This window comes from Parambassis ranga, chromosome 16 (assembly GCF_900634625.1).
Source record: "Parambassis ranga chromosome 16, fParRan2.1, whole genome shotgun sequence".
Taxonomy (NCBI): Eukaryota; Metazoa; Chordata; class Actinopteri; family Ambassidae; genus Parambassis; species Parambassis ranga.
This window is the reverse complement of record NC_041036.1, coordinates 677,823-704,413: the sequence shown is the minus strand read 5'-3', so window position 1 is coordinate 704,413 and position 26,591 is coordinate 677,823. Positions and strand designations below refer to the sequence as shown.

General features: G+C 51.5%; 4 protein-coding genes across 7 annotated transcripts; all 4 read right to left on the bottom strand.

Annotated features, from left to right (window-relative positions):
• Positions 1–558: 558 nt before the first annotated feature.
• On the bottom strand, positions 559–5,786 carry LOC114448248 (bcl-2/adenovirus E1B 19 kDa-interacting protein 2-like protein). 2 transcript variants are annotated; one of them, XM_028425086.1, is made up of 10 exons: positions 5,082–5,786; positions 3,809–3,889; positions 3,384–3,451; positions 3,034–3,285; positions 2,768–2,962; positions 2,512–2,614; positions 2,261–2,392; positions 2,052–2,138; positions 1,262–1,360; positions 559–1,163 (listed from the first exon to the last, which is right to left on the bottom strand). In XM_028425086.1, the coding sequence occupies exons 1-10, from the start codon at positions 5,117–5,119 to the stop codon at positions 1,139–1,141; spliced, it is 1,080 nt and encodes a 359-aa protein (XP_028280887.1). In that variant the 5' UTR covers positions 5,120–5,786; the 3' UTR covers positions 559–1,138. The 2 variants fall into 2 exon arrangements, with proteins under 2 accessions (XP_028280887.1, XP_028280888.1); XM_028425087.1 differs by lacking the exon at positions 5,082–5,786 and adding an exon at positions 4,048–4,416.
• Positions 5,787–5,922: 136 nt separating this feature from the next.
• On the bottom strand, positions 5,923–8,924 carry LOC114448242 (exopolyphosphatase PRUNE1-like). Its single transcript, XM_028425080.1, has 9 exons — positions 8,680–8,924; positions 8,055–8,162; positions 7,771–7,973; positions 7,503–7,687; positions 7,256–7,414; positions 7,092–7,183; positions 6,801–6,959; positions 6,640–6,730; positions 5,923–6,550 (listed from the first exon to the last, which is right to left on the bottom strand). Exons 1-9 carry the CDS (start codon positions 8,716–8,718, stop codon positions 6,321–6,323), a joined length of 1,266 nt encoding a protein of 421 aa, XP_028280881.1. The 5' UTR covers positions 8,719–8,924; the 3' UTR covers positions 5,923–6,320.
• Positions 8,925–9,578: 654 nt separating this feature from the next.
• Positions 9,579–19,333, bottom strand: myo1eb (myosin IEb). The gene is made up of 27 exons (XM_028425032.1): positions 19,083–19,333; positions 17,847–17,984; positions 17,660–17,749; positions 16,259–16,353; positions 16,086–16,173; positions 15,910–15,999; positions 15,700–15,831; positions 15,438–15,572; positions 15,189–15,321; positions 14,875–15,071; positions 14,713–14,793; positions 14,404–14,490; positions 14,215–14,301; positions 13,959–14,126; positions 13,800–13,885; positions 13,042–13,123; positions 12,764–12,969; positions 12,547–12,691; positions 12,335–12,449; positions 12,081–12,250; positions 11,834–11,979; positions 11,518–11,664; positions 11,014–11,171; positions 10,867–10,941; positions 10,603–10,792; positions 10,356–10,519; positions 9,579–10,207 (listed from the first exon to the last, which is right to left on the bottom strand). The coding sequence occupies exons 1-27, from the start codon at positions 19,083–19,085 to the stop codon at positions 10,131–10,133; spliced, it is 3,285 nt and encodes a 1,094-aa protein (XP_028280833.1). The 5' UTR covers positions 19,086–19,333; the 3' UTR covers positions 9,579–10,130.
• Positions 19,334–19,746: 413 nt separating this feature from the next.
• Positions 19,747–26,552, bottom strand: pi4kb (phosphatidylinositol 4-kinase, catalytic, beta). 3 transcript variants are annotated; one of them, XM_028425056.1, is made up of 13 exons: positions 26,423–26,552; positions 24,119–24,776; positions 23,385–23,747; positions 23,089–23,133; positions 22,089–22,544; positions 21,846–21,955; positions 21,603–21,707; positions 21,262–21,385; positions 20,878–21,143; positions 20,673–20,805; positions 20,481–20,601; positions 20,206–20,397; positions 19,747–20,131 (listed from the first exon to the last, which is right to left on the bottom strand). In XM_028425056.1, the coding sequence occupies exons 2-12, from the start codon at positions 24,746–24,748 to the stop codon at positions 20,216–20,218; spliced, it is 2,535 nt and encodes an 844-aa protein (XP_028280857.1). In that variant the 5' UTR covers positions 24,749–24,776; positions 26,423–26,552; the 3' UTR covers positions 19,747–20,131; positions 20,206–20,215. The 3 variants fall into 3 exon arrangements, with proteins under 3 accessions (XP_028280857.1, XP_028280858.1, XP_028280859.1); XM_028425057.1 differs by lacking the exons at positions 19,747–20,131; positions 26,423–26,552 and adding an exon at positions 25,975–26,204 and having other exon boundaries at positions 20,141–20,397; XM_028425058.1 differs by lacking the exons at positions 19,747–20,131; positions 23,089–23,133 and having other exon boundaries at positions 20,141–20,397.
• Positions 26,553–26,591: the final 39 nt, after the last annotated feature.

The following is a 26,591-nucleotide window of genomic DNA, read 5'->3' as shown; positions in this document are numbered from 1 at the left end:
ACCAAACTGACCCCAGAGCAGCAGTGGATGCACATGAGGTCATCACTGAATTTAAGAAATAAAATAATAATGATCCTTTAACGTGAAAGAGATATTTACTGATCATCAGAACCACAAAACAAACGGAGGGACCCCTGCAGGTCCCTGGACCTCAGCTGTGGGAGCAGGCTGCCCCCTGCTGGACTGAGAGGGGAGCTGTTTCCCCATCTGTTCAGTTTAAAGCTTTTCCACCAACACACTGTTTTATGGCCTGTTAGACGAGTTCAGGAATCAACAAGTGACACACACACACACACACACAGACACACAAGCTGAACTCACTGATCTTCAGTCTGAATCCACTGAAACCTGTTTGTGTCCTGGTGAATCAGCTTCATCAGCCTCCTCCTCCTCCTCCTCCTCCTCCCTCTTCTGTTCACTGGAGGTTTGCAAACAGTGTGTGCATCACTGCCACCTTCTGGACAGAACCGGGGGGTCAGAACAGGTATTAAAGCTGCACATTTCAGCAGAGTCCTTAATATAATATTTCAGCACATCAAAGTCGTCCAGGGAGCCGTTTGGTTGATGTTTTTATTACAGGAAGTAAAACCGTGACCAATCAGCAGCCTCCTGCGTGTGTTTCTTCTAACCTGAAGCAGATCAATCAACCTGATTTACAACGATTCACACCTGCAGCATCAGCAGAGGGAGAAATGGAGGATTCATGTGGCCAGCAGCAGAAACATCACGCTGCCGTTTAAATGTATAAATAATGTAAACAGGAAGTGTTGCAGTGGGTTCAGTGTGGCCACGAGGGTCTCACAGTTTTCTTCTGTGGTTTCAAAGATGGCGACACCAGGAGCACAGGCGGGCAGCTGGACATGTAAACCTAACCGGCCTCCTGAGTCACGGCACAGCGTCCCTGCAGCCAGACCCGTCACAGCTCTGTGTGATCAGTGATGTGAAGCTCCTCCCTCTTTGCTCCTCCTGCAAGGCGAGACGAGTCTGAAAACCGACCCAGAAGCAGCTCAGCTCACCGTCCACACACAAAGACGGCAGCATAAATAAAGCAGTCTGTACAGGCAGCGGGTCAAAGGTCAGCAGGCCCCCGCCTTCTGATGACCTCTGACCTCCGTCCAGTCTGACAAACATTCATCTGTCATCTGTTCAACTTCTTGTCGAACCTGCAGACAGACAGAGGACAGAACACGGACAGGTTCTAACGTCAGCATCATAAACACTGAACGCTAAGAATCAGCTTCAGTAACATCAGTGTTCGTACTCGCGGATGGCGTCTGGGATCTGCAGCCGGTCTGTGGGGATGAACTCTGACAGCTGCTGAAGACTCTGGACAAAGCGGATTTTCCTGCTGAACTTCTCACTGTGGACGTGAGGTCAAAGGTCACATGGAGGTCACAGGTCACTCACTGTTTGGTCACACCTTCAGCTAGCTGATGTGTTGCTAACTTTGTCAGGTTGCTGCTCAGGAACAGGTGTGTGTCTGTGTGTGTGTGTCTGTGTCTGTGTGTGTGTCTCTGTGTCTGTGTGTGTGTGTGTCTGTGTGTCTGTGTGTGTCTGTGTCTGTGTGTGTGTGTGTGTGTGTGTGTATCTGTGTGCGTATGTGTGTGGGTGTATATCTGTGTGTGTGTCTGTGTGTGTATCTGTGTGTGTGTGTATCTGTCTGTGTGTGTATCTGTGTGCGTATGTGTGTGGGTGTATATCTGTGTGTGTCTGTGTGTGTATCTGTGTGTGTGTGTATCTGTCTGTGTGTGTATCTGTGTGTGTATCTGTGTGCGTATGTGTGTGGGTGTATATCTGTGTGTGTGTGTGTGTTTGTCTGTGTGTGTGTATCTGTGTGTCTGTGTGTGTGTATCTGTGTGTGTGTTTGTCTGTGTGTGTGTATCTGTGTGTGTCTGTGTCTGTGTGTGTATCTGTGTGTGTGTGTGTGTGTGTGTGTATCTGTGTGTGTGTGTTTGTCTGTGTATATCTGTGTCTGTGTGTATGTGTGTGTCTGTGTCTGTGTGTGTATCTGTGTGTGTGTTTGTCTGTGTGTGTCTGTGTGTGTGTCGGACCTGATGAATGGTTTGACCACAGTGATCAGAGCTCTGATGTACCAGGCCGGGTGAACGACCAGCAGGCCTTTCAGGTCCTTCTTCAGCCTGTACAGACATCAGGACACTAATGAAGCATCTGTCGCCGTGACAACGACCCATAAACATTTTTAGCTACAGCTGCCCCCCCCCCCCCTCAGGACTGCCCCCTGTGAGTGACACCCTCATACCTCCTGTCGATGGATAGGTAGCAGCGGTGGAGCCACTTGATGGCGGGCAGCTTGTTTCTGGGAGCCATGGCGCACAGGTAGACCAGCAGGTAGTTCTCTGACACCATCAGGTCCAGCGTCCCCACGATGTACCTGCAGGCAGACACACACTTCTTTAACTCCCTCCTCGCTCCTTTCAGTGCTGACGCCATGTTTTTACACCTTTACACTCTTTCAGTGATCACGGCTGGTGTCCCTTCACCTCACCTCACCTGAACAGGTTGTCCATGACGTACTCGTAGTCCTCCACCGTGTTCTCCGGAAGGTAACAGGAAGTGAACAGGATGATGGCGTTCATCCCGTCTCCATAGTAACCTGAAAATCAGTCACAAACAGAGAAATCACAAATTAACTTCATCAATATAAAAAAAGTGTGCTGACACATCCAAACACTTCTGCCCCCTGCAGGTGGATATCAGGACCTACACGTGTGTGTGTGTGTGTGTGTGTGTGTGTGTGACCTCTGACCTCCGTGTGACAGGACCTGTAGGTATGGCTCCAGGACGCTCATGTTGACGTGGTATTCATGTCCTGCAATGCAGAACCTCCTCCAGCGGCGCCCCCTGCTGTCCACCTGGTCCAGCCCCATCAGACCCTCTGAATGCTCCACCGGGCTCCTGGCCACGCCCACAGCCCCGCCCCTCCCCATCCGAGGGAGGTCATCTGCCAGGGACAGGTCACAGAGAAGTCAGCTCAGTATTAGCATTAGCTTAGCATTCTCTCAGCTGCCTCACCCTCCCACTCCAGGTCATGCGTGCTGTCTGGTAGTGTTCCTGTCTCGCTGTCCGATGGCGTCTCCAGAGCTTCCAGGTTGATGTCAAGAGACGGCGTCTCGTCCGGAGTCGCCGACAGCGCGGCAGCAGAGAAACTGTCGTTCAAGTCGTGTGAGTCACGGTGGCTCAGAGTGAGGCTGAGAGTCGGGGCCACCAGGCGCTTCTTAGCCCCGCCCCCCACCGTACCTGAGAGGTCGAGGGTGGTGGGCGGGGCTAACAGAAGTCAGGGGATGGGCAGAAGAAACAGACGCACAATGAACACAAAATACCAACAATATCTTGCATCTTCTCTGTTGTCCCTGGACTCTCACCGGGGCGCCCGGCGCCTCCTGCTGGACTCTCGGCCTCCTCTGCATTGCCACAGTCCTCTGGGAGCGGTCTGGACCAGAAAAACCCCAAAAACCCAAAAGAGAACAGGAAAGGATGCCTTTGAGTGACAGTTAGTGTCTGTGAGGACAGTTTTAACACTTTCTATATGCACCACACACTGGCTGTCCCTGAGCGTCTGTCTGGGTCAGCATGTTAGCTCCTGTCACTGGTAGTATCTGTTAGCATTTGCTAGCATCAACATGCATCACCGCCACTGTCTATCAGTCTCCCTGTTAGCATGTGTTAGCATCTGCCAGTGTCAGAATGTTAGTATCTGTATCTGTTAGCCTTTGTTAGCTTCTGTAAGCGCATGTGTCAGATGCTAACATGGCCTCTCAGTCTCCGTGTGTGAAAGGTGACCCCTGACCTGGGGAAGCCGTCATCCTGCCACTCCTCCCTCAGCTCCATGTCCTGGATGTTGGGTGGGACCAAGGACCTCGTGGCAGTCCTGCGTGGGGAGTCAAACACAGGATGCTAAAGTCAGTGAATGAAAATGTAACACACACAGACACACACACACACACACAGTGCTGCATTCCTTCCTCTGTTCTCTCTGAAACCAGACTCCACTCTTCTTCCTGGTTTATGTGGTCATGTGACTCTGACCTGTCAGCAGGTAAGACTCCTCACAGCCTGGCATGTGTCAGTTGAACAGCCAGGCTGTTGATCGGATCAGACTGAACAAACCTGCCTGGCGGCGTCTCCTCCGCTCTGACTCTGGTTGTTCGACACAGACACACCTGAGCAGGTGAGTGGGGGGGCGGGGCTCTATTGTTCCACTGTTTGTTGTCAAGCACCCGCCCAGATAATCACAGCTGTGTGCGTGTTTGTGTAGGTCACAGGTAAAGTCGAGCAGGTATTGAACACTTGAGGGGGGGGGGTTATGTTTCCACGGTGGTGCCTTCAGGGACCATCTGGGAAAAACCACAGCTGGAAATCCAGCCAGTGCAGATGATGGTTCTTCAAGGTCCTCAAAGGAACAGTCAGTGACACTTTATTAATCCTGAGGGACATTCAAGATGATCCGCAGTCCTGAAGAAGCTTCTGGTGAAATAAAAAGGGTCTTGAGGAATCCTGATGTGTTGCTGTGTGTTTGAGGAGCTTCTTCTTGAGGGTTTCAGTGTGATTAAAAAAGAATCTCAGAACCTCATTATAACCAGAGGACCCTCAGAGGGACATCAGACTGCTGGTCTAATGACCTGAATCAGGCCAGGAACCTTAATACTGATCCATGAAATCAATAATAACAGAGCAGTGAACGCACCACAGAGACACCTTCACTGACCATCAGGAGGAATTCACTTTGTACTAAAACACCAAAAACTCAGCTTCCTCTTTCTGTTGGAACAGGAAACACACACACACACACACACACACACACACACACACACACACACACACACACACACACTCACACACACACACACACACACACTCTCACACACACTCACACACACACACAGACTCTCACACACACACACACAGACTCTCACACACACACACACACACTCACACACACACACACAGACTCTCACACACACACACACACACACACACACACACACACACACACACACACACACACACACACACAGCTGACAGAAGCTCGGCTGTGTTTCGGGTCTAAATTTTTAACGTACCGGTCCTCGGTGTCCGTGCACTCAGTGCTGGAACTCATGATGTCACGGTGATGTCACAGTGTCCTGACCAGCACGTATGACCTGCTGGATGTCTGAGTGTCGGCCTCCTTCCCCTCTCTCTCTCTCTCTCTCTCTGAGGGAGTTCCCTCTCTGACTCTGTAGGTCTCTCGCCCGCCCTCTCTCTCTCTCTTCACCAGACAGGTTCAGCTGCATTTCACAGCAGAGCCTCGCCTGATTGGTCGGAGCTCACCTACTCCGTGCAGACAGGTGGGCCTCATTAGCATCCACCACTCAGCTGCTGAGGCTATTTAAAGAAGGAGGAAGTGTCAGGAGTCCTCAGGGTCCTAAAGCCCACACACACAGTCTGACACTGAAACAACCACAGGAGAGTTTTAACCTTATGACCCGGCACTGGTGGGTTTATTTATCCGTGCAGAAATATTTAAAAACAAGGCATGTTTGGAACAATCGGATCTGTTTGGATGTTTCTGTGTCTGTGGTGTGTTTGGGGTCAAAGGTCAGCAGGTTCTGATGGACCTTTAACTCAGCAGGTAAAAACTAAAACATACAAAGCAGCCATCAACAGAAGGGAAACACTGTCCACTGTTAGTTTGCTGTAACTTCCTGTTGCCTTGAACTTCCTCCCTTTGTGTCACAGTAAAAGCTGCCTCCTCTCAGAGAGCACCTGACACTTCAGCTGTTCTCAGCTCTGGTGTGAAGCTGCTGCACAGGTGTGGAACAGATTCATGGATGACAGCAGGCTGAAACAAAGTTATCCCTACGCTTTCATCTCAATCAAACATGGCCGCCGGTCTGTCAGATATGAAATGATGTGACATGCTTGGTTTCAGACGTGTTTATTTCTTGTTGGATCGGCGTGCAGACAGAACGCTCAGCGAGTGACGGCAGCGTTCACCCCGGCTCTGCATGCTGCCTTTAAAAACCTGTGTGTGTGTGTGTGGTGGCGGGTCGAGCTGAGCCGACTCACTTTGGGGGATGTTCGGTTCTGAGAGTCTGCAGACGTCACTCCTCGGACCAGAACACGGGGTTTTATTTTGAAAGGTTTGGTCTGGACTTCCTTCTGTTGCTCCTCTCTGGCTCTCAGGTCAAAGTTCATTGTGTTGACGGAAACGGTTTTGGTGGATCTGTGATTAAAAGCTTTTAACTTCTTTCTCTCTTGCTGTTACACTTTGACGTCCACAGAATCGTCCTAATGTTTGACACGTGTCCGCTCAGATGTCAGTTCCCTCCTCTGTCGGCCATCTTGCTGAACTTCTCCTCCAGGTCTTGAGCACTGATGCGGGGCAGACCATCATCTAGGGGACAGCCCTCCACCAGGCTGTTCATTGGGGTCGGCGGGACCTGAGCATCCTCTTCCTCTACGTTTCCCAGGTAACCGTCTCCCTCCAGCTCCTTCAGGAAGTCCTTAACAATGGGGAGGAGCTTCTTCCGAGACGCCAACGTATTTCCTGGAGGAGAAGACCAACTCATGTTAGGTCAGAGCAGAACCAAGCCTCCCCTCATCCACCCTTCCATTCACTTCCTCTTAAAACGTCACCTTGCTGATAGGCTGAGATGTGAGGATGAAGGCTGCTGATTGGACTAAGGTTGAGGGCGGGGTTACGGGCCTGTTCCAGGTACTGGCCAACCTGAGGACGGAGGACACCTCAACAAACACAACTTACAGCAGTGGATAACAGCTGCAGAAACAGTGAGTACCTGGTCCCTGCAGGTGGTGCTGTGGCTGAACACAGCGAGCTCTCTGATTGGCTCTTTGCTCTCAGTGAATGAGATTGTCATCAGCAGCAACAAATCGTACCCAAACTTCTGACAGAAGGCCGACAGCTCTGCCTCCATCTCCGGCCTCTGTAGGAACTCCTGACACACACACACACACACACAATCTAAACAGGTCATACCCGCTGCTCTCTGCCTCCCCCTGCTGTCAGGCTGCCATCAGTGCAGCTGCTGACCATCAGGTGGAGGCAGCAGGAACTCTACAGTACTGACCTCCAGTGTGATGTAGAGGACGGAGACAGCAACATTCAAACTTCCTGCGACAGCTTTCATGTCCTTCAGCAGCATCTGTTCAGTGTTCAGACCTGAGGGGAAAAAAAAACACTGAGCATGTGTGGATGACACCGGCAGGTACAGGCGAGGCCTCGGAAACCCACCTGAGACGTCAAACTTTGCGTTCTGCAGCGCCTGGAAGAGAGCGCCCCTCGGTGGCAGAGCAGGGAATCTGGACTCCAGTGCTGCGGCATACTGACTGTCTTTAGGAGTCACTTTACCTGCAGCGGGAGCCATGTTGACGCAGTCCAGCACCACTGCCGCTACACACACAGGAAAAGACGACCAAAGACACCGGTCAGCACTCAGTGACCGCCTGAGGCGGATCACGTCATGTGATCAGGTGTGTACCATAGAGCAGCTGAGCCAGCTGCTGGTCCAGGATGTGTGGAGCTTTCTGGATGATACGTTCTGTTACCAAGGTAGCACAGGATCCCACCGTCTCCACGGTAACAGGACAGGAGGCTGAGGGCTCTCTCTCCAGCAGGTGGTGGTCAATCACCTCTACCACGGCCCCCTCCAGGTCGCTGTCTGAACTGCAGGAGACAGACACACACAGACACACTGTGACACACACCTGTCAGGTGTTTGCGGCTCCTCAGCGAATGTCTGCTGTTACCTGGGAAGGATGTTGTGGTCGACCAGCGTCAGCTGCAAGCGGCCAGCCTGCTGCAGCGCTCGCAGGTCCAGCTGCTCCCTGTACAGCAGGAGGTCTGGAGACAAACCGGTCTGACGCAGCAGAAAAACGTTATCTGACCGCAGCACCAGGTCTGACTGCCGGATGTTGAGCAGAGGGAGAGCGAGCATGTCGCTCTGTGCCGTCTGACAGAGACAGAGAGACCTCAGGACTGAAGAGACTGAAGCTACTGACAAGTACTGGCAACTGATTGGACAGTTCTTTACCTTGGACAGGAAGTAGGCGTAGGCCAAAGCGCACACCATGGAGTCCACGTCACAGGCCTCGTTCCCGAGGACAACATGGAACCCTGGACCAGCCTGATCCACGTTCGCCTAAGAACCAGAACCAGGAAGTAGCACAGACTTTATAAACACAGGAAAACATGAAGGAAGCTCAACGTAAACATGATCAGATGTTCACATGTTCTGTGACAAAGTTTAGTGTTTAGTGTCACTACATTATAATAATGTAGTAATATTTACATAATACAGTAACTACATGATTCAATCTATTCTTGTACAGTTTGTAGTCTAATCTAATTATATTTTAACTGTCTTTTTATAACAATAATAATAAATAGTGTGTTTCTTTATGTAAATGATTTTATAGAAATGTAGATAAATAAATGATTTATTGTGAAATTTGATGACGTAGTTGTCTGACCGGAAGTTTAGTGTGAAAGGTGTAAGTGACCGGAAGTGTACTGTGAAAAGTTGTAGTCGGGCTAACTCGACAGCGCTGAATAAATAAATCCTGAATACATGATGAGCGCGCTGTAAACCTGCTAACAGGCCACCGTAGCCTGGCGGCTAGCTGCGGCTAACAGCTAGCTGATGTTGTCTGTGTTACCTTCACGGCCTGGAGGCAGCTCGCCAGAAACTCCTCCATCTCCGCTGCTGTTAGCTACTAACACACCCGTTATGGCCGCCAGCTAACAGGCTAGCTGCCCGTCCGACAGCTCCACGGATCCGGTAAACGGTGACAGCCGGCTCACCGGGCTACGGGCTGCCAGTCACACACGTTACCGTGAACCTGAACGCATGACAGTCAGGAGGGCTGTCGGTAGCGCACTGGGTAAAAGGTCACGATGCGTTCACGGACACGTTTCAGCCTCGTAAATGTCCGCCGCTGATGGATATGGACGGGAAAACGGATCCAGAGAAGTGGACAGAGACACAGACAGCACGGCGAGACAGATCCATGTCCCCACAGAGAGACACACTGAAGACATTCCCAGCCGCCGAAAAAAAATTAAAATTATAAAAACCCTTTTTTCAATTATTAATTATTCTGTTCATGGGACGTGTGACGAAGCTAATATATAAATAAAGATGTAATTTATGAGATAAAATAAATATGATTTAATTTTAGTTTAATTAAAATCCTGTGGGATTAACAACATGAGAAATACTCTAATAAAACTTTCATTGCTGTAAATATGACCGTGCACTCTGTGACTTCTGACACAGGGAACTGTGGAGTGTTTTTTTTCTGGCAGTTATTCCAAACACACGTGTTGACAGCTGTGTGAATCATATCACACTCCACTTTTCCATCAGCATTTGAAGGCAGCACAACCCTCCCGAGGGACTGAACTCTGGGTAATGTAGTGTGTTGTTAGTAACGTACCAGCAGCAGCAGCAGCTTCAGTTACAGACATGGATCTGATCAGAGCAGCTGAAGCACTGAACATGTGACCTGAGCAGGAAACAGCGATTCACTGTAAAACAATTTAACCATCAATGAAGTTGATTTTAATTTACTTTTTATTTGGTACTTGGATCAGAGATAAAATCATTGTTCAGAGAAATAAAAGTTTTTTGTTTTTCTACATTTTAAAGCTCTGGTGTGACGTTTAGTCTCCGTTCACCAAACTCTGCAGGCGGCTTTTAAACTTCTCACTAAATTTGTTCTGTTTGAATGTTCAGTGCAGACTGAAGCCTACAAGCGGGAGGGGGGCTTACACCGTATCCATGGTAACACTGAGGCGAAAACTGATCAGCCCGCTGTGAGATGATCAGAGACTGAAGTCACACGGAGACGTTTAACCTGAATGTATGCAGCGTGACGGGGACGAGGACACATTAGTGTCCAGGTGTCCACAGGCAGAAGCTGACCTATGACCTCTGACCTCTGACTGACAGCTGCCACTCAAACTGAAACATATCTATTGGTTGAGCTCATCTTCAGCTTCCTGCTTGGCCTTCGCTGATTTGTTTAAGTTTCGTGTGACCTTTGACCCCAGCTGCAGCAGCAGGTTGGTGACCTCTGGTGACCTCTGACCCCCCCACCAAGGAGGTCTAGATCTTCTCCACATAGTTTCCAGGGAACATTCCCTCTCTGCCCCGCAACCGGCCGAACCACCAACCAGACGCATCTGCAGACACACAGTAGAGCGCTCACAGGGTCTGCAGGTCTGCAGGTAACGCTATCGCTAAGAGCAGTTAGCCATGCAGTGGTAATAGTACACAGTATATGGAACAGCAGTGCTAATAGTAGCAGAAATGCTACAGTGCTAGCAGTACCTTCAGTGAGTATCTCGATGACATCATCGGCGTTGAAGCTGAGCTCGTCGGTGTCCTGAGCGTCATAGGCGTAAAGAGCTCTGCACTGAGGAGTCCGCGGCTTCGGTTTGGGTCGACCTGCTCCAGGAAGAGGCCTCACCTCCTTCGACCGCCGCCGCTGCAGCCTGCAGGCGGGGAGCAGGGATTAGTCACACTGCACACACAGATGGATTCAGTGGTTGTACTGGGTCACTCCCAGCAGCCTCACCCTGCAGCGCCCTGGTCAGGGACGCCCATGAAGCCCATATCGTTTTGTTGGACCTTCTGGTTTTCGGGGGGATACTGGCTGTGGTGGCGAGGCAGTGTGGGCTGCTCCATGCTGGACTGCTGCCTGAGGATGGAGCCTCTGGAGGAGGTGGAGGCTCCTCTCTGACCCCCGCCCCTTCTGTACCGAGAAGCTGAATAAAAAAAAAGAGACATGTTACAACCCACCACCTCCTAAGACAGCTGACGTCTTTTCTAACTCTACTACCTGAGTGGTACTGGCTGGTGGGCGGAGCCTGGTTGCCCACGTAGCGGCTCTTGCGCTTGTCCTTCCTAGTGGGTCCTAAAAACACACAGACAGGAAGTGAGGAGCAGAGAACACGATGTTCTGACGAAGCCTGAATCAAGAACTCACTGGAGTTTTTGGGCAGACCCGGTCCGATGGACACCTGCAGGGACTTCCCGCTGGGCTTCAGGACCACCTCGTCTCCCTGACCCACCTGGAACTGGATCTGCCTCGACCCTGAACTGCTGAACGGACCCCAGCCGCCCTTCTTCACCTTAAATTCCAGACTGGAGGGAAAGACAGATGGAAAGTTACTGAAAACCATGCTGCAGGCAGACAGGCAGAGAGACAGACAGAGAGACAGACAGACAGACAGAGAGACAGACAGGCAGGCAGACAGACAGACAGACAGACAGGCAGAGAGACAGACAGAGAGACAGACAGACAGACAGAGAGACAGACAGACAGAGAGACAGACAGTCAGGCAGGCAGACAGACAGACAGACAGGCAGAGAGACAGACAGAGAGACAGACAGACAGGCAGAGAGACAGGCAGACAGAGAGACAGACAGGCAGGCAGGCAGACAGACAGACAGACAGACAGGCAGAGAGACAGACAGGTTTGGTACTGACAGGTTGTTGAATTTCAGCGGCAGCTTCTTCTCAGTTTTCTCCTGATAACGTTTGACCAGCAGACTGAGGAACTCCGTCTTGAAGACACTCTGAAGAACGCTGTCATACTCCTCCTCATGGACGATGAAGAAGTCGTCCTGCAGAGTGCTGACGGACAGACAGACAGACAGGTCAGAGAGACAGACATTAAATAAATCATTCACAAAAAGATCCATCCTAGGGGTCCTAGTTCTTCCTTTCTGCTTCTGACCCTGGTGGTCTTCATCTGTGCTTCTAGCTGTTATTCCAGGTTTTGATCCAGGCTCTTGTGACCTACCTCAGAGAAACTGACTGGATCTTGTTGACCTCAATCTTCCTCTTCAGAACCTCCTGGATCTGACCTTTATCTGGACCTTGTTTCACCTTCTCTCGACCAATCAGGTACAGGAACTTTGGGGTAAGAATTAGATCCCGCTTGACTGTCTGTAGAACAACAAGAACAGGGACTGTTCAGTTACAGATTTAGACCCCGGTCTGGTTCTGGAACTAGGTTTAAACCTGGCTTTGCTGTCGGTGGTTTTTACCCTGAATCTTCGATCGTATTTCATGACCACATCGGCGAAGTCGATCCTCTCTCGGCGGCCGACAAACTGTCTGACCTCGGGGTGGTTGTCCGTCCCCAAGTAGTCACCCACAAAGTTCCTGTTGATGCTGTTTCTGCGGCGCTCCTTCTTGTTCAGCAAGATGTCAGAGGCTGAAGAACCACAACAACAGACACGTCACTCGAGACAAAAACCCGGGTTTGGACTTCAGTGACCGACTCACTGGAGACACGTACCTTCCTCCCTCATCTTGACGTACTTGCGGACCGCGATGTGTTTGCGCCACGCCTTCTGGATGACCCGAGCATAGCCGTTGTACTTCCTTTCCCTCATCTCCTCCAGCAGGAAGAGCTGCAGAGAGGAAACAACCAAAAGACAAAGAGCCTGAAAACCAGAACCCAGAGCACCACAGGACTGGTTTACACCGGACCGACCACTTCTTTCATACCGACTCCGGAGCTTTGATGAACACTTTACTCTTTCCTAGCTGGAACTGGTCCTGGTCCATGTTGACAGAGTTGAGCAGGTGCATGACTCCTTGACGTTCCTCGCCCCTCCAGTGAGGCCAGGTCTCCCTGGTCAGGATGGCGTACCTGCAGTACAAGTCCCTGTTGGCATGTCTGAAGTACAATGGTGGGGTTTTTGTACCGTGTTTGACCTCTGACCTCTGCAGGAACTTGCTGAACACCCGCCTGTAGGCGTATCCAGCGCGGCGGACTCTGATGTTCTCTTTCAGGCCCAGGTACTCCACCTGATGTCGGACCCTGTTTTCCTCCCAGTCCCGAGAGCGCTTGGTCTCGTTGGGTTTGATGCAGCGGATGTAGTGGGGGGTGCACTTCATCAGGGTCTGGACCAGCGTGTTGGCTTGTTTCTAAAGGGGCCGGGGTCAAAGGTTAACCTGCTGCTACCTGCTGTACCTGACAGAGCGCCCCGTCTCTCTCACCTTGATCTTACTGCCAGCGGTTGTCGGTCGCCCTCTCTTCTCTGCTTCCAGGTTCTCAGGGAACAGAGCTCTGATGAACGGACTGAACCCAAACACACCACAGGAGTCAACAAAGAAACACACACACACAGGCACAGGCACACACACACACAGACACACACAAACACACAGACACACACACAAACACAGGCACACACACACATAAACACACACAAACACAGGCACACACACACAAACACACAGACACGCACGCACAGACACACACAGACACACACAAACACAGACACACACACAAACACACAGACACACACACAAACACAGGCACACACACACAAACACACAGACACGCACGCACACACACACACAGACACACACAAACACACAGACACACACACAAACACTGACACACACACAAACACAGGCACACACACAAACACAGACACAGGCACAGACACACACACACACACAAACACAAACACACACACACACACACAGACACACACAGACACACACACAAACACAGACACACACAGGCACACACAGACACACACACAAACACAGGCACACACACACACACAAACACACAGACACCCACGCACAGACACACACAGACACACACAAACACAGACACACACACTGACACACACACTGACACACACACAGACACGCACGCACAGACACACACACTGACACACACAAACACACAGACACGCACACACACACACACACACACACACTGACACACACGGTGTACTCACAACTCGCTGCTCTGCATCAGCTCTATGATGTCATTGAACAGCACATCTCTGTTCCGCTCACAGAAGCCGCTGACGTCATAGGACACCTGGACACAGACGGACAGTGAGCACACAGACAGGCGGACAGGCGGACACACAGTGTGCCGGCGTGGCGAGGACCTTTCCGGCGTAGTGGTGGATGATGAAGCCTCGGTTCCAGCTGCTGAAGTGCTCGTGGGTTCCGATCTGTCCCTGCAGCTTCTGCAGCAGCGTCTGATCCGCCCCCTCACCTTTGGCGTGCATGGTGGCGCACACGTCGTCCAGGATGCTCATGATCCCAGGAGGATTCTGGGAAACGATGATGAGATGACGTTTGCAGAAAGTATTTCTTCACAGGAAGTGACTGAGTGCTCTGCGCTCTGATTGGCTGACGTACCAGTTTGGACTCGATGAGGTCACAGACCACCTTGTTGTTGAAGTACTCGATGGGGTTCCATCTGATTCCCTCCTGGACGTACTCGTCCTGCAGAGACAGAGAAGGTGAAACATGGCGCCGCCGCCTTTGATTGATCGGAGCTGATCGGAAGCTGATCGGAGCTGATCGGAAGCTGCAGGACGCCGTCACCTGTTCGGCCTTCAGAGTGAGCTCGATGAAGATCTGCTGCAGCTTCTCGTTCACGAAGTTAATGCAGAACTGCTCAAAACCGTTTTTCTGGGAAAAAGACGCGGAAAATCATCAATAATCGGATCAATACATCGATCAGTCAGTCTGTTAATAGGTTTGGTTATTATTAGTTAGCTCTTTACATTTTTATTTGAATACTTTTATGATTGACAGACTACGTTTCCCAGAATGCCGTTCAGCATGTGTGAAACATTTGAAGGCAGCGGGGACAGTTTGTTCTGGGACCAGAATGGCGGGGCGTGTTCGTACCTGGAAGATCTCGAAGCCGTAGATGTCGAGGACCCCGATGTTGAGCTCCTCCTGGTCCTTCTGCATGGCCCTGTTGACACACTGACACACAGAGAGGAGACACCGTGAGACAGAGACTCAGAGCTGGGAGGACCGAAGGACAGACGGTGGCGGGGGACTGACGTCAACCAGGAAGTCGAAGAGTCGGCTGTACAGGGCTTTGGACAGGGCATCTCTGGAGAAGCAGGCCTGCTCCGTGTTCAGGGTGACGGAGATGGACTCGGTCTTCCCGCCCCACTTACTGTCCATGATCCTGCTGGTCAGTTTGCTGCAGAGACCGTCCTGAGGGATCCCCAGCAGGTAGGACGGGAACGCCAGGACTGACAGGACACAGAGACACATTCTCAGAGACAGCAGAGGACACGGAGCGTCCACTGTGCAGGTCTAACTGTCCACAGAGGACGGGCATGTGTCTGTCTGTGACGGTGCAGTCTTACAGTCCTGGCTCTCCACCACAGCGTAGTTGTTCTCCTCTCTGAAGCTGATGTTTCCCAGGTGGAGGATTCCTGCAACCAGCTGCAGCACCGAGTCCTGGTCCTCCACAGACAGACCCACAACCGCCATGGCCTCCTGACACACACACACAGACAGGTTTAACACACACACAGGTTTAACACACACACACACAGGTTTAACACACACACACACAGACACACACACACACAGTGTTTAACACACACACAGACCAGAGTATCAGTGAACTCCTTCTTGTCGCTGACGTCCTCCACGGTGTAGGTCCCTGATTGGTTGAGGTAGTAGTAATAGTCAGCAGTCGTGACCCCGAGGTTCTCCCTCTGCTCCCCACTGGCCCCCTCCAACAGCTGGGGACAGAGGTCAAAGGTCACAGTGTATATGTTGGAGGACGTGTTGGACATGTTGGAGGACATGCTGGAGGACATGTTGGAGGACATGCTGGAGGACATGTTGGACATGTGAGAGTATATATACCTGGTAGTAGATGTGGAAGCTTCTCTCTCCTTGGTTCTGAGAGACGACTCGACTTTTCTCCAGCAAGAAGTTGGAGATTTTGCCTCCGTCAGGAGCTCCTCCTCGACTGAACTGGATCTCAAAGTATTTCCCCTGACAGGACAGTGTACAGTCAGTGTGTGTGTGTGTGTCTGTGTGTGTGTGTGTGTTCTTTTGTGTTGTCATACTCACAAATCTGCTGGAGTTGTTGTTGCGGACGGTTTTGGCGTTCCCGAAGGCCTCCAGCAGCGGGTTGGACTGCAGGATGATGTCTTTGACATGCTGCACACAGCAGGGAGGACGGCAGGGGTAACCATGGTGACAGTGATACCAACAGTAACCGTGGTGACAGTGGTCCGTGTACTGACCTGCACTTTGTCTCCTCCTCCGGACACTTTGGACACGTAGCTCATGATGTATTTGGCGGCGACAGTTTTTCCAGCGCCGCTTTCTCCACTGAGACAGACAGACACACACTGCAGCTGTGTAGGTGTGTTTATCAGGTGTGTGTGTGTGTGTGTGTGTGTGAAGCCCCGCCTACCTGATGATGACACACTGGTTCTCACTGTCAATCATCATGTTTCTGTACATGTTGTCAGCCAAAGCGTAGATGTGAGGGGGGTTCTCATACTGAGCCTGGGGAAGGGGGACATGGACTGTTAGAGTGAGTGTGTGTCTGTGTGTGTCTGTGTGTTTGTGTATCTCTGTGTGTTTGTGTGTCTCTGTGTGTGTGTCTGTGTGTGTGTCTCTGTGTGTGTGTTTGTCTCTGTGTGTGCATCTGTCTCTGTGTGTGTCCTCTGTGTGTGTGTGTGTGTGTCTCTGTGTGTGTCTGTGTGTCTCTGTGTGTGTGTCTCTGTGTCTCTCTGTGTGTGTGTCAGTGTGTGTCTCTGTGTGTGTGTGTCTTTGTGTGTGTGTCTGTGTGTGTGTGTGTGTGTGTCTCTGTGTCTGCGTGTCTCTGTGTCTGCGTGTGTGTGTGTCTGTGTGTGTGTCTGTGTGTGTGTGTGTGTGTCTCTGTGTGTGTGTCTCTGTGTGTGTGTCTGTGTGTGTGTCTGTGTGTGTGTCTCTGTGTCTGCGTGTGTCTCTGTGTCTGCGTGTGTGTGTGTCTCTGTGTGTGTGTCTCTGTGTCTCTGTGTGTGTGTGTCTCTGTGTGTGTTTGTGTATCTCTGTGTGTTTGTGTGTCTCTGTGTGTGTTGTCTGTGTGTGTGTCTGTGTGTGTGTCTCTGGTGTGTCTGTGTGTGTGTCTCTGTGTCTCTGTGTGTGTGTCTGTGTGTGTCTCTGTGTCTCTGTGTGTGTGTGTCTGTGTGTCTCTGTGTGTGTGTCTCTGTGTCTCTGTGTGTGTGTGTCTGTGTGTGTCTCTGTGTGTGTGTGTCTTTGTGTGTGTGTCTCTGTGTCTGCGTGTGTGTGTGTCTCTGTGTGTCTGTGTGTGTGTCTCTGTGTGTGTGTCTCTGTGTGTGTGTGTGTGTCTCTGTGTGTGTGTCTGTGTGTGTGTCTCTGTGTCTGTGTGTGTGTCTCTGTGTGTGTTTGTGTATCTCTGTGTGTTTGTGTGTCTCTGTGTGTGTCTGTGTGTGTGTGTGTCTCTGTGTGTGTGTGTGTCTCTGTGTGTCTCTGTGTGTTCTGTGTGTGTCTCTGTGTGTCTCTGTGTGTGTCTGTGTGTGTGTGTGTCTCTGTGTGTGTCTCTGTGTGTGTGTGTCTCTGTGTCTCTGTGTGTGTGTCTGTGTGTGTCTCTGTGTGTGTGTCTTTGTGTGTGTGTCTCTGTGTGTGTGTGTGTGTGTCTCTGTGTCTGCGTGTGTGTGTGTCTCTGTGTGTGTCTGTGTGTGTGTCTCTGTGTGTGTGTGTGTGTCTCTGTGTCTCTGTGTCTGCATGTGTGTGTGTGTGTGTCTCTGTGTGTGTATGTGTGTGTCTTTGTGTGTGTGTGTCTCTGTGTCTCTGTGTGTTGTCTCACCGCTCCCTGGTACAGCTCCACCTCTCTGTCAGTGAAGTACGGCAGCTGTTTGAATGGATTCACAGAGATGAGAACTGGACCGATGTATGTCTGACAGAACCAGGTCAAGGACCAGAACCAGAGGTGTCATGGAGTGTAGAGACAGACATGTGAAGCTTGTGTGTGTGTGTGTGTGTGTCTAGGATACAAAGATGTAGTCGTCCATGTATCTCTTCTTCAGGTTGTCGGTGATGGCGTCCTCGTTGATTTTGGACAGCAGCACCATGTCGTCCACGCCGCTCACCTTCACATTCTGAGCCTGCCAATGGTATCGCTCCTTACTGCCCTGTGGGGGGGGGGCACAAACAGAGGTCAGTCAGGAGCATCTCAGCAGACACCTTCAGAGACCTGTGTGTGTCCGGGTGTTTTCGGGCCGTGCTGCAGGGTGGACGCCATTTTTAAACGTCTCCGGGGCCCGCAGTGGTTCTGACTTTCCCCCCTGAATTCCCAGCATTCCTCTGTCCTGTGAGATCTTGTTGTTCTGAGAAACAGCAAGTGGTGACGCCTCAACACGCCGGCCTGCAGGAGGCTGCATGTTGCAGGGCGTGTGTGTGTGTGTATGTTTGTGTGTGTGTGTATGTTTGTGTGTGTGTGTGTGTGTATGTTTGTGTGTGTGTGTATGTTTGTGTGTGTGTGTGTGTGTGTGTGTGTGTGTGTGTGTGTGGTGTGTGTGTGTGTGTGTATGTTTGTGTGTGTGTGTGTCTGTGTGTGTGTGTGTCTGTGTGTGTGTGTGTGTGTGTGTAGACGTCTGAACTCAGCTGCTGGTTCAGTAAAAAGAACAAAAACAAAATAAAACATCAAACATCTTTTCATGAATGAATGAACGGTGGAAACAATAAAAAGTTTCTTTAAATCATCAGATATTCGTTGGTCGGAGACGTCACCTGTCTGCTGCACTCTGATTGGCTGTTTTGTAATTTTACTTTGATCAATTGGAAACAATCACACACGACACGCGTGGATTCAAAACAATGAACAGAGTGTGTTTCTGAGGCTGCTCCATGTCTCATTCTGTTTATTGTTATTGTTTAGAGTGATTTGTTTTGGGCCGCTGCCTGTGTTCTGTGGGGTGTTCTGTGTTCTGTGGGTTGTTCTGTGGGTTGTTCTGTGTTCTGTGGGTTGTTCTGTGTTCTGTGGGTTGTTCCGGGTTCTACATGTTGAATCACTGTCCTCATTATTTCTTCTTATCTCACTGCATCAACACACAGAGAATGAGCAGGAAGTGTTTTTTCATGATCAGCTGTGATCTGATTCTGCGCAGAACCCGGACCTCAGAGTGTCACAATAAATCTGATCCCTGCAGAAACAGAACCGGAAACAGCCCCGGGTCGGACCGGGTTTGTTTTCTCCGCTTCTTGTGTTTTTTCTGAGTCAGTGAACTCACCATGTCTGCGGCTCCGCGCTTCACTTCCTGCTTCAGCTCAAAGTTGAGAAATCTTTATTCCGTCTCAGGTGGGTCCAGGTGGGCTCAGACTGAACCTGGATCAGATCAGTCCGGGTCGGCTCGGTTCGGTTCAGGCGGATTGAGCCGGTCTGCCCAACATTTTTTCCGCTCCGTCAGTTTTTTCCTCCTTCGGTCTTCAGCGTCTCAGCTCTCTGCAGGTGTGGGCAGGTACGGCCCCACCTCTTCCTCACCTCCTCCTCCTCAGGAACTCTGGGTACTGGAGCCTGAGTCCAGCTGAGCTCTCCTGCCCCCCACTGACCGAAACCAGAACTACAGCTGGACCGGACTCACACGTTTTATTTCCAGCTCACGGTTTGTTTCAGTGTTTGTTTATACTTCATGTTTTCTTGAAATAAAATGTTCAAACCTGGTCATTTGCTGCTGATCAGCTGAGAGAACTTTCACCGTTTCATTTACTTCACTGATGAATTTAAGAAAAACCTGAATGAGCTCAGCTCGGAGGAACAGAACCATCCGGACCAGCTGCTCGTCCGTTTGTCTTTGTTAATATAAAACCTTGTTGCTTCCTGCGGGAGGTCTCCAGGAGCTGACGTGAACACTGATGATGAGTCGGGCTCTGAAATGAAGACAGTAAGCGAGGAGCTGCAGGTGGACAGTTTGGTTTTAATGGGTTAAACACAAGACATGAAAAACACGGCGTGGTCCTTTAATCAGCGGCGTGCTGCCGGTTCACCGCCTGCTGCCTGTTCACATTTCAGACTAAAACGAGGCTGCTCTCCGGTCGGCCAAGAGTCCGGCTGAGTGGCCGACGAGAGGCTTCTGCCCAAATATGGACGAAGAGGAAGAGGAGGCGCGCAGAGAGACAAAGACGAGTCTTCTAAAGACGACAAAAAAACTGGAATAAAAGAATAAGATGAAACGAGGAGGAGGAGGAGGAGGAGTTATAAAAGCAGGAGGATCATCCTCAGTCTGTACACACACACACACACACACACACACACACACACACACACACACACACACACACACACACACACACACACACACACACACACACACACACACACACACACACACACACACACACACACACACACACACAGGTTCACAGGTCACATGATGCCGTTGGTGAGGTACTGGAAGCCGTCGTACAGTTTGGTGGTGAGCGACCTCATCGATCCGTCCACCAGCTGATCGATCAGCAGCTGCAGCTGCTCCTCCGTCAGGCTCATGTGGAAGCGCTCCTTCAGTCCTCGCATGGTGCTGGAGCCGTGGAAGCAGGGCAGCTGGGAGCCTGGGGGGGGGGGGCAGAGAGAACGGTCAGCAGGGGGCGCTGTCAGCGGCCAGTCAGCAGGGGGCGCCGTCAGCGGCACTCACCTTGCTGCATGATCTCCACGATCTGCAGCACGCGGTCCATGTGCTTCCGGGCGGCGATCAGGCCCTGCAGCATCAGCATCTTATAGTAGTTAAACATGTCGCCGTCTGGGCCGCCCATCACCTGACAGGCGAGACACAGGGGTTAAAATCAGAGCCACCATGTTCTCCGACCTCACAGCCTGATGAACTCACATCCACAAACTCAGAGGTGAGTTTGAAGGCGGACGTCTCGAAGCCGAGGTTTTTAGGCGAGCTGGAGAGGATGAAGCCGAAGTCGATGTGGATGATGTGGCCCTCCGCGTCCAGCAGGATGTTCCCGTTGTGCCTGAGAGGACAGAAACATTAAGACTGCGTCCGCTGACGGTCTGAGCACGTGCAGGAGGCGACGGCCCCTCACCTGTCCTTGACCTGCAGCAGGTAGCAGATGAGGCTGTAGCCGGCGCAGCTCTGCACAAAGTTCCTCTGCGCCGACAGGAAGGCCTCGGTGGTCGTAGCGCCGTGTTCCTGCAGGAAGTAGTCGAGCAGAGACAGCTGACTCTGCTTCTTCACCTGATGGAGCGACACGGCGTTCACCACGGGCTCGATCATCCCGCTGTCCGACGACAGCACCAGGATCTTATAGGGCTTTATCCAGAGCGGGACGCGCTCCTGCTCCCAGATCGACTGCAGACACAAGGGGGCGCCTTAAAGGCTGACGACTGATGACAGTCAACAGGAGGAGGAGGAGGGGGAGGAGGAAGAGGAGGAAGAGGAGGAGTGTGTTCTGATGTCAGGGTGTTACCTTGAGCTGCTGCAGCACCTGGAAGGCGAGCAGCTCCTGCCGCAGGTCGTCTCCACATTTAACAATGACAGACAGGAGCCTCCAGTTTGGAAGGTGCCCATAAGGAGAGCCCTCTCTGATCCTCCTGCACACACACACACAGACACACACACACACAGACACACACAGACACACACACACACAGACACACACACACACAGACACACACACACACACACACACACACACAGACACACACAGAGACACACACACACACACAGACACACACAGACACACACACACACAGGTGTGTTAGTCAGGCTGGTCAGGTGCTCAGTAAGTACTCCCATGTCACTACCTACCGGACTTTCTCCTCCCAGGGTTCCTTCAGGGCCACAGCTGAGGGGTCCTCAGGGTCCCGTTTAAAAGTGGTGGGGGCCTGAGCCAGCTGCTCCGACAGGCGTCGCCTGAAACACACACAGTTACACACACACACAGTTACACACGGACACTAAATCTAAACAAAGCAGCTGATCCATCACAGTCCACACACTCAGACTGCTCCAGTGTGTGTGTTGTAGTTCAGTGTGTGTGTGTGTTCTCACCTGATGTCTCCAGCAGCTATGAACACAGGCTCTTTACTCTCCAGACTGGTGATGCTGTCCACTGAGAACTGACTGATGTTATCACAGCTGTTAGTGTGGACCTCTGGGAGCTGGAGGAGGAGGAGGAGGAGGAGGAGGAGGAGGAGGAAGAGGGACAGAGTCATATTTACATCGTCTAAGGTCCCTGTGGAAGCAGTTAACCAGTCAGAATGGTCGTCACTTCCTGTGTGGGCGTGTCCTCACCTCCACCTGCAGCTCTCCGATGTCGTCCACAGACCAGGCCTCGTCGTCGTTGTCGTAGTTCGGGACGACGGAGAAGCTTCCGGCTCGTTGCTCCGCCGTCATGCCGCAGTCTGGGAGGTTCTCCACGGAGCGCGTGCTCCTGATCCTGTTCTCCGGGATCCGGATTGGAACGCTGGACGTCTCGAAGTTCTCACACTCCAGAACCTCCACGTAGATCAGGTACGGGGCCTTGTCTTTGGAGTTGAGCACCACGGCCTGCGTGTGCGGCACGCGCACCACATGGTGGTCGAAGGCGGCGGTGGGCAGCCAGACTCGAGCCGGCAGCTTGTGGTTGAGCAGCGACAGCTCGGAGATGAGCCGCTGGGTCTTCTGCTCTTTGGTGGGCAGCGTGGCCAGACGCTTCCCGATGCCCATCAGAGACTTGATGAACTCCCTCTGAGGAGCCAGGCGCACCGGCTGCAAACGGAGACAGAGTGAGACGGAGGAGGACAGGACGGAGAGGACAGAGAGGACGGAGTGTCTGCGGGGTCAGCTCAGAGACAGTGAGGGCTGGATGTTTGTGTCAGGTTCGTGCTCAAAAACACTTTAAAATCCAGAAGATCTGTAAAAATGAAGCTCCATTTATTTTTCATAATAAATTCAATGTTGATGAAAAACCACCAACCAGAGCCTCAGCACAGCGAGCTGGACCAATCAGGATCAATACTCACTGTTATCTGATCAGTGTTTGGATGACTCTGAACTACACATCCAGAACATGAGAACCAAACCTGACACACAATCAATCGATCAGATGATCAGATCCTAATCAATACACCCACAACCTCCAACAGCCGATTGGATCTAACAGACGCAGGATTTCAGTGGGTGGAGTCACAAACGTGCCGCTCTTCTTTCTGAGCAGCACGTCTGAGACTGAACCAGAACCAGAACCAGAACCAGAGCCCACAGCCTCCATTTCCCACAATGCACCCTGGAGGTCAGAACATGAAGAACTTACTGGACCCGAATCAAACTCCAGACTGTCGGAGCTGGAGCTGCTGTCCTGAGGGTGAGAGGACGGCGTCAGAGTCAGCCTGCAGAGGGTCACATTCAGCCCAGAGTTCTGTCTGCAGGGAGGAGGGGTCGTCTAATCCTCCTCCGGACTCATTCAACATAAAACCCAAACCTTACGGTTTATTCTGAACTGAACTCTTGGGGTTCTGGGCTCCCGTCTGTTACATGTAATAAATAAATGTGACCTTCTGGATACAGAGGGCCGTGAGTGGCGCCTGAAGCTTCACCCGCTGCTGTTACCTCATCCTGGCTGCTCTCCACCTTCGGGTTGCTGGCGGTTCTCTTCAGGTTGCTGCTTAAACTGATGCTGACGGTGGCGTCTGACTTGGAGCGTTGGTGTGTCCGTTTGGATGGTGACAGGCCGTGGTCTGCTCCTAGGGGCCCGGGGCCGGCGGCCGATGCAGTGGGACAAAATGGCGACAGGGTCAGGGGGTCCCTGCGGGCCCGAGGCCCTGCAGGTTTGAGTTCATCAGACAGGATGAGCTTCCTCAGTTTGGTTCCTCGTGAGTGGCGCTGGGTGGAGATGTGCATGTCGGAGGAGTACGCCCCCAGCAGCCAGGCGCACTGCAGGCTGAAGGAGATGCTCTGCCTGCAGCGGTGCACCTGCAGACAAGCAGCAGGGCATAAAGACCATCAGACAAAAAGGGAAAAGAAACAGAGCTGATGTGAGCGACAGAACCGATGACTTAACACTTTAAACTTCTACGTTTCTGATACTAGAGCCTCAGCCTCAGCAGCTGGTTGTTGTACGTCTTTGATCTGATTGGTTGAAGTGTTAGCTGGTTATAAACGGCTCATCCAATCAGCTGTCATGTATTCTTATGATAGTCCCTGTCCTTTACAAACAGGACAACCTCCACAATGATTTCACACCTTTCTGTCTCTCTGATGCCGACCTTTACCTTCTCATGTCACTGAGCTTGGATCTATGATCTATGGGGTTAAACTCTGCAGCTACCGGAGGCCACACCCACCACGTAAGGCTTGATGGCGTCCCCGACGTCCTCGTCCATGTGGATGTACATGTTGAGCAGCTGCGGCAGGTAGAAGTCCACCTCTTCATGGGGGAAGCTGAACAGGCGGTTTCCGATGTACGCCTGGACGCCCGGCTCCTTGGAGTTATGCAGGTAGGAGATCGCCATGGAAACGTCAAACAGTTTGGACTCAAACAGCCGCAGCAGCCACGACTGTTTGGAGGGATTGTGTCTCTGCCGCCTCCGAGCGCTCTTCACCGAGCCGGGCGCCGGGCCTTCGGGATCACCCTCCTCACAAATTTTTGACGGTTTGACCACGGGGGGGTCAGAAGGTTCTGTGTCCGGCGCCACCCCGTTCTGCTGGGGGCCTCCATCGCCCTCCTCCTGCCGCAGCTTCACCTTCTGCAGCACCTCCTGACAGGCACGCTGGGCCACCTCGGCGTCGATCACCAGGCTGAGCTCACCCACACCCTCGCTGATCACGCCCAAGGGAGGGGTGATGGCCGCAGGAGGGCCGCAGGACGAGGACGGGGTGGAGGGGAGAGACAAGGAGGGGGAGGAGGAGACGGAGGGGGAGGGGCTGTTCGGGTCAGAGGGGGCGGGGGAAAGATCCTGCTCTGTGTCCTCCATCGTGGCCGCTGGGCTCCGCCCTCCTCCACTGAAACAGGCACACAGAGGTCAAAGGTCACTGTCATCAGGCAACTGAAAAAAAATGCTCATCAGCAGTGATGAGATTAGGATGAGATTATTAATCATCAACTGTCCAAAGAAAAACCTTTCCCCCTCTTCTTGGGCTCACAGGAAGCATCTAACACTCAGAAACATTCTGTTCTGATGCTTCATGGATCAAATCATTAATGAAGAGTCCCGTCAGAGCAGCAGCTGCTTCCCTGAGAGTCAGCCTAACATCAGTCCAGTAATCCCACTGAGCAGATTACAGATTACAGTCTGCAGACGCACGCTCGTGTCTGTCATCACTGATTATTCCATCTGTAATAATATCTGTGGGAACAGAGCCATCGGAAACCTCGGAGACTTCCCTCCATGATGTGACGGCTCTGAGAGCAGCGTCCATGCATGAATAAAGCAGAACTGACACTGACCACATCATCGCCACTAAACATCACAAATGAACTTCGGTCGACGCTTCCTGTCAGGGACAACACACTAAATATTAAGTTTGTCACATCCATTTTCTCTCACACAGTTTCCAGGATCTGTTATTAACTCACTCACTGACTTAATTTCTACTATTTCAATCATTATGTTTCGTTTAGATTTAATAATTAACATCTGTGTTTTAATCTCAGCTTCATTGTTTTAATCTAAGTGAGAGCTGGGACGTACATGCTGATAAAGTTTGACCGATCGATCTGAACTCAGACCAGCTGATGTTACCTCTTCTTAGCACAAGGCTAACTCTGTCCACGAGGGGAAAGGAGCGGAACAAGAACCCAGAAACTGTCTCCGAACGTCTTGAATCACTTCAATGAAATGCCATGGATCACATCAGTCCACATCAGTGTCAGGACTAACTCTTAGTCAGAGTTTAAAGTCCATTTAAACGGACTGTTAGCATCCTGCTGCTGGAGCTGCTCTCACTAAGCTAACCGTTAGCTTCTAGTGGACATGAGAAGTTGTTAAGACTCAAAAAGTCGTCTACAAACAGCTTCTCTGAAACCCTCAGTGACTCTCCAAACCACCCGGGTTCAGAAATATTTATACAATTAAGACATTTTTAATCCAGTTTCACAAGTTGTGACTCAGTCCGGCTAGCCACGGCTAGCCGCCATCTTTGTTTTGATTTTCAATCAGAGGCGTAACTTAGAAACAAGTGAAAGAATCTTTTTACTAACGTTTGGATCGAACCGCTTTCACTCAGATGTCAAAGGACGTCTTTGTGTGGTTCTGCGGTGACTTTCAGGACACAATTGAGACGATTAAACCCCCCGGTGAGCCCTAACAAACACCGCCGGGTGACTGACGGCTAGCTCTGCGATGCACAGAAAGGCTAATCCGGCTGCTAGTTAACGGGCTGTTACCGGGAACCAACTAACTAAACACCGGCACCGCGGCGAAGACGTCACAGATGCAGCGGGACGCTCGGCGGATAATTAACTCTTAAGTTTATTTGAACACCGTCACTATTAGCATTAGCCAACAGATAACTAGGCCAACTGTTGCTAACTCCGCTCAGCTGATTACAAAGCTGCATGCTAGGCTAACGTTAGCACCGGGGCCGTCACGAGTGAGCTGTTCTAACGCAGTGACGTGTCGTGGTGTGTTCAGGTGAGCCGGGCTTACCTGGTCACAGCTTAGTGGGTCTGAAGGGAAGTTTTATGTCCACTTTGTCGCCTCCATTGATTCTGTCGGATCTTCATCTCAGCTGCAGCTCACAGCCACCAGGGGGCGTCTCCTCTTCTTCCCCCTCCTTCTGCTGTTAGTGCTGCCACCTGCTGTACGGGAGGAGTCT

Excerpts from the sequence above, each read along its gene's own strand:
- LOC114448248 (XM_028425086.1), bottom strand. The coding sequence starts at position 5,119 with ATGAGTTCCAGCACTGAGTGCACGGACACCGAGGACCG. Across the intron at positions 2,615-2,767 it reads ACAGGTCCTGTCACACGGAG|GTTACTATGGAGACGGGATG; the intron begins GTCAGAGGTCAC and ends ACTGATTTTCAG. Across the intron at positions 2,393-2,511 it reads GTCATGGACAACCTGTTCAG|GTACATCGTGGGGACGCTGG; the intron begins GTGAGGTGAGGT and ends GTCTGCCTGCAG.
- LOC114448242 (XM_028425080.1), bottom strand. The coding sequence starts at position 8,718 with ATGGAGGAGTTTCTGGCGAGCTGCCTCCAGGCCGTGAAG. Across the intron at positions 8,163-8,679 it reads GCTGCCTCCAGGCCGTGAAG|GCGAACGTGGATCAGGCTGG; the intron begins GTAACACAGACA and ends TCTGGTTCTTAG. Across the intron at positions 7,415-7,502 it reads GCTGGCTCAGCTGCTCTATG|CGGCAGTGGTGCTGGACTGC; the intron begins GTACACACCTGA and ends CTGTGTGTGTAG.
- pi4kb (XM_028425056.1), bottom strand. The coding sequence starts at position 24,748 with ATGGAGGACACAGAGCAGGATCTTTCCCCCGCCCCCTCTGACCCGAAC. Across the intron at positions 21,956-22,088 it reads TCGGAGAGCTGCAGGTGGAG|CTCCCAGAGGTCCACACTAA; the intron begins GTGAGGACACGC and ends CTCCTCCTCCAG. Across the intron at positions 21,386-21,602 it reads CCCTGGGAGGAGAAAGTCCG|GAGGATCAGAGAGGGCTCTC; the intron begins GTAGGTAGTGAC and ends GTGTGTGTGCAG.
- myo1eb (XM_028425032.1), bottom strand. Across the intron at positions 12,970-13,041 it reads CCGCTGGCAGTAAGATCAAG|AAACAAGCCAACACGCTGGT; the intron begins GTGAGAGAGACG and ends CGGCCCCTTTAG. Across the intron at positions 11,980-12,080 it reads AATACGATCGAAGATTCAGG|ACAGTCAAGCGGGATCTAAT; the intron begins GTAAAAACCACC and ends GTTGTTCTACAG.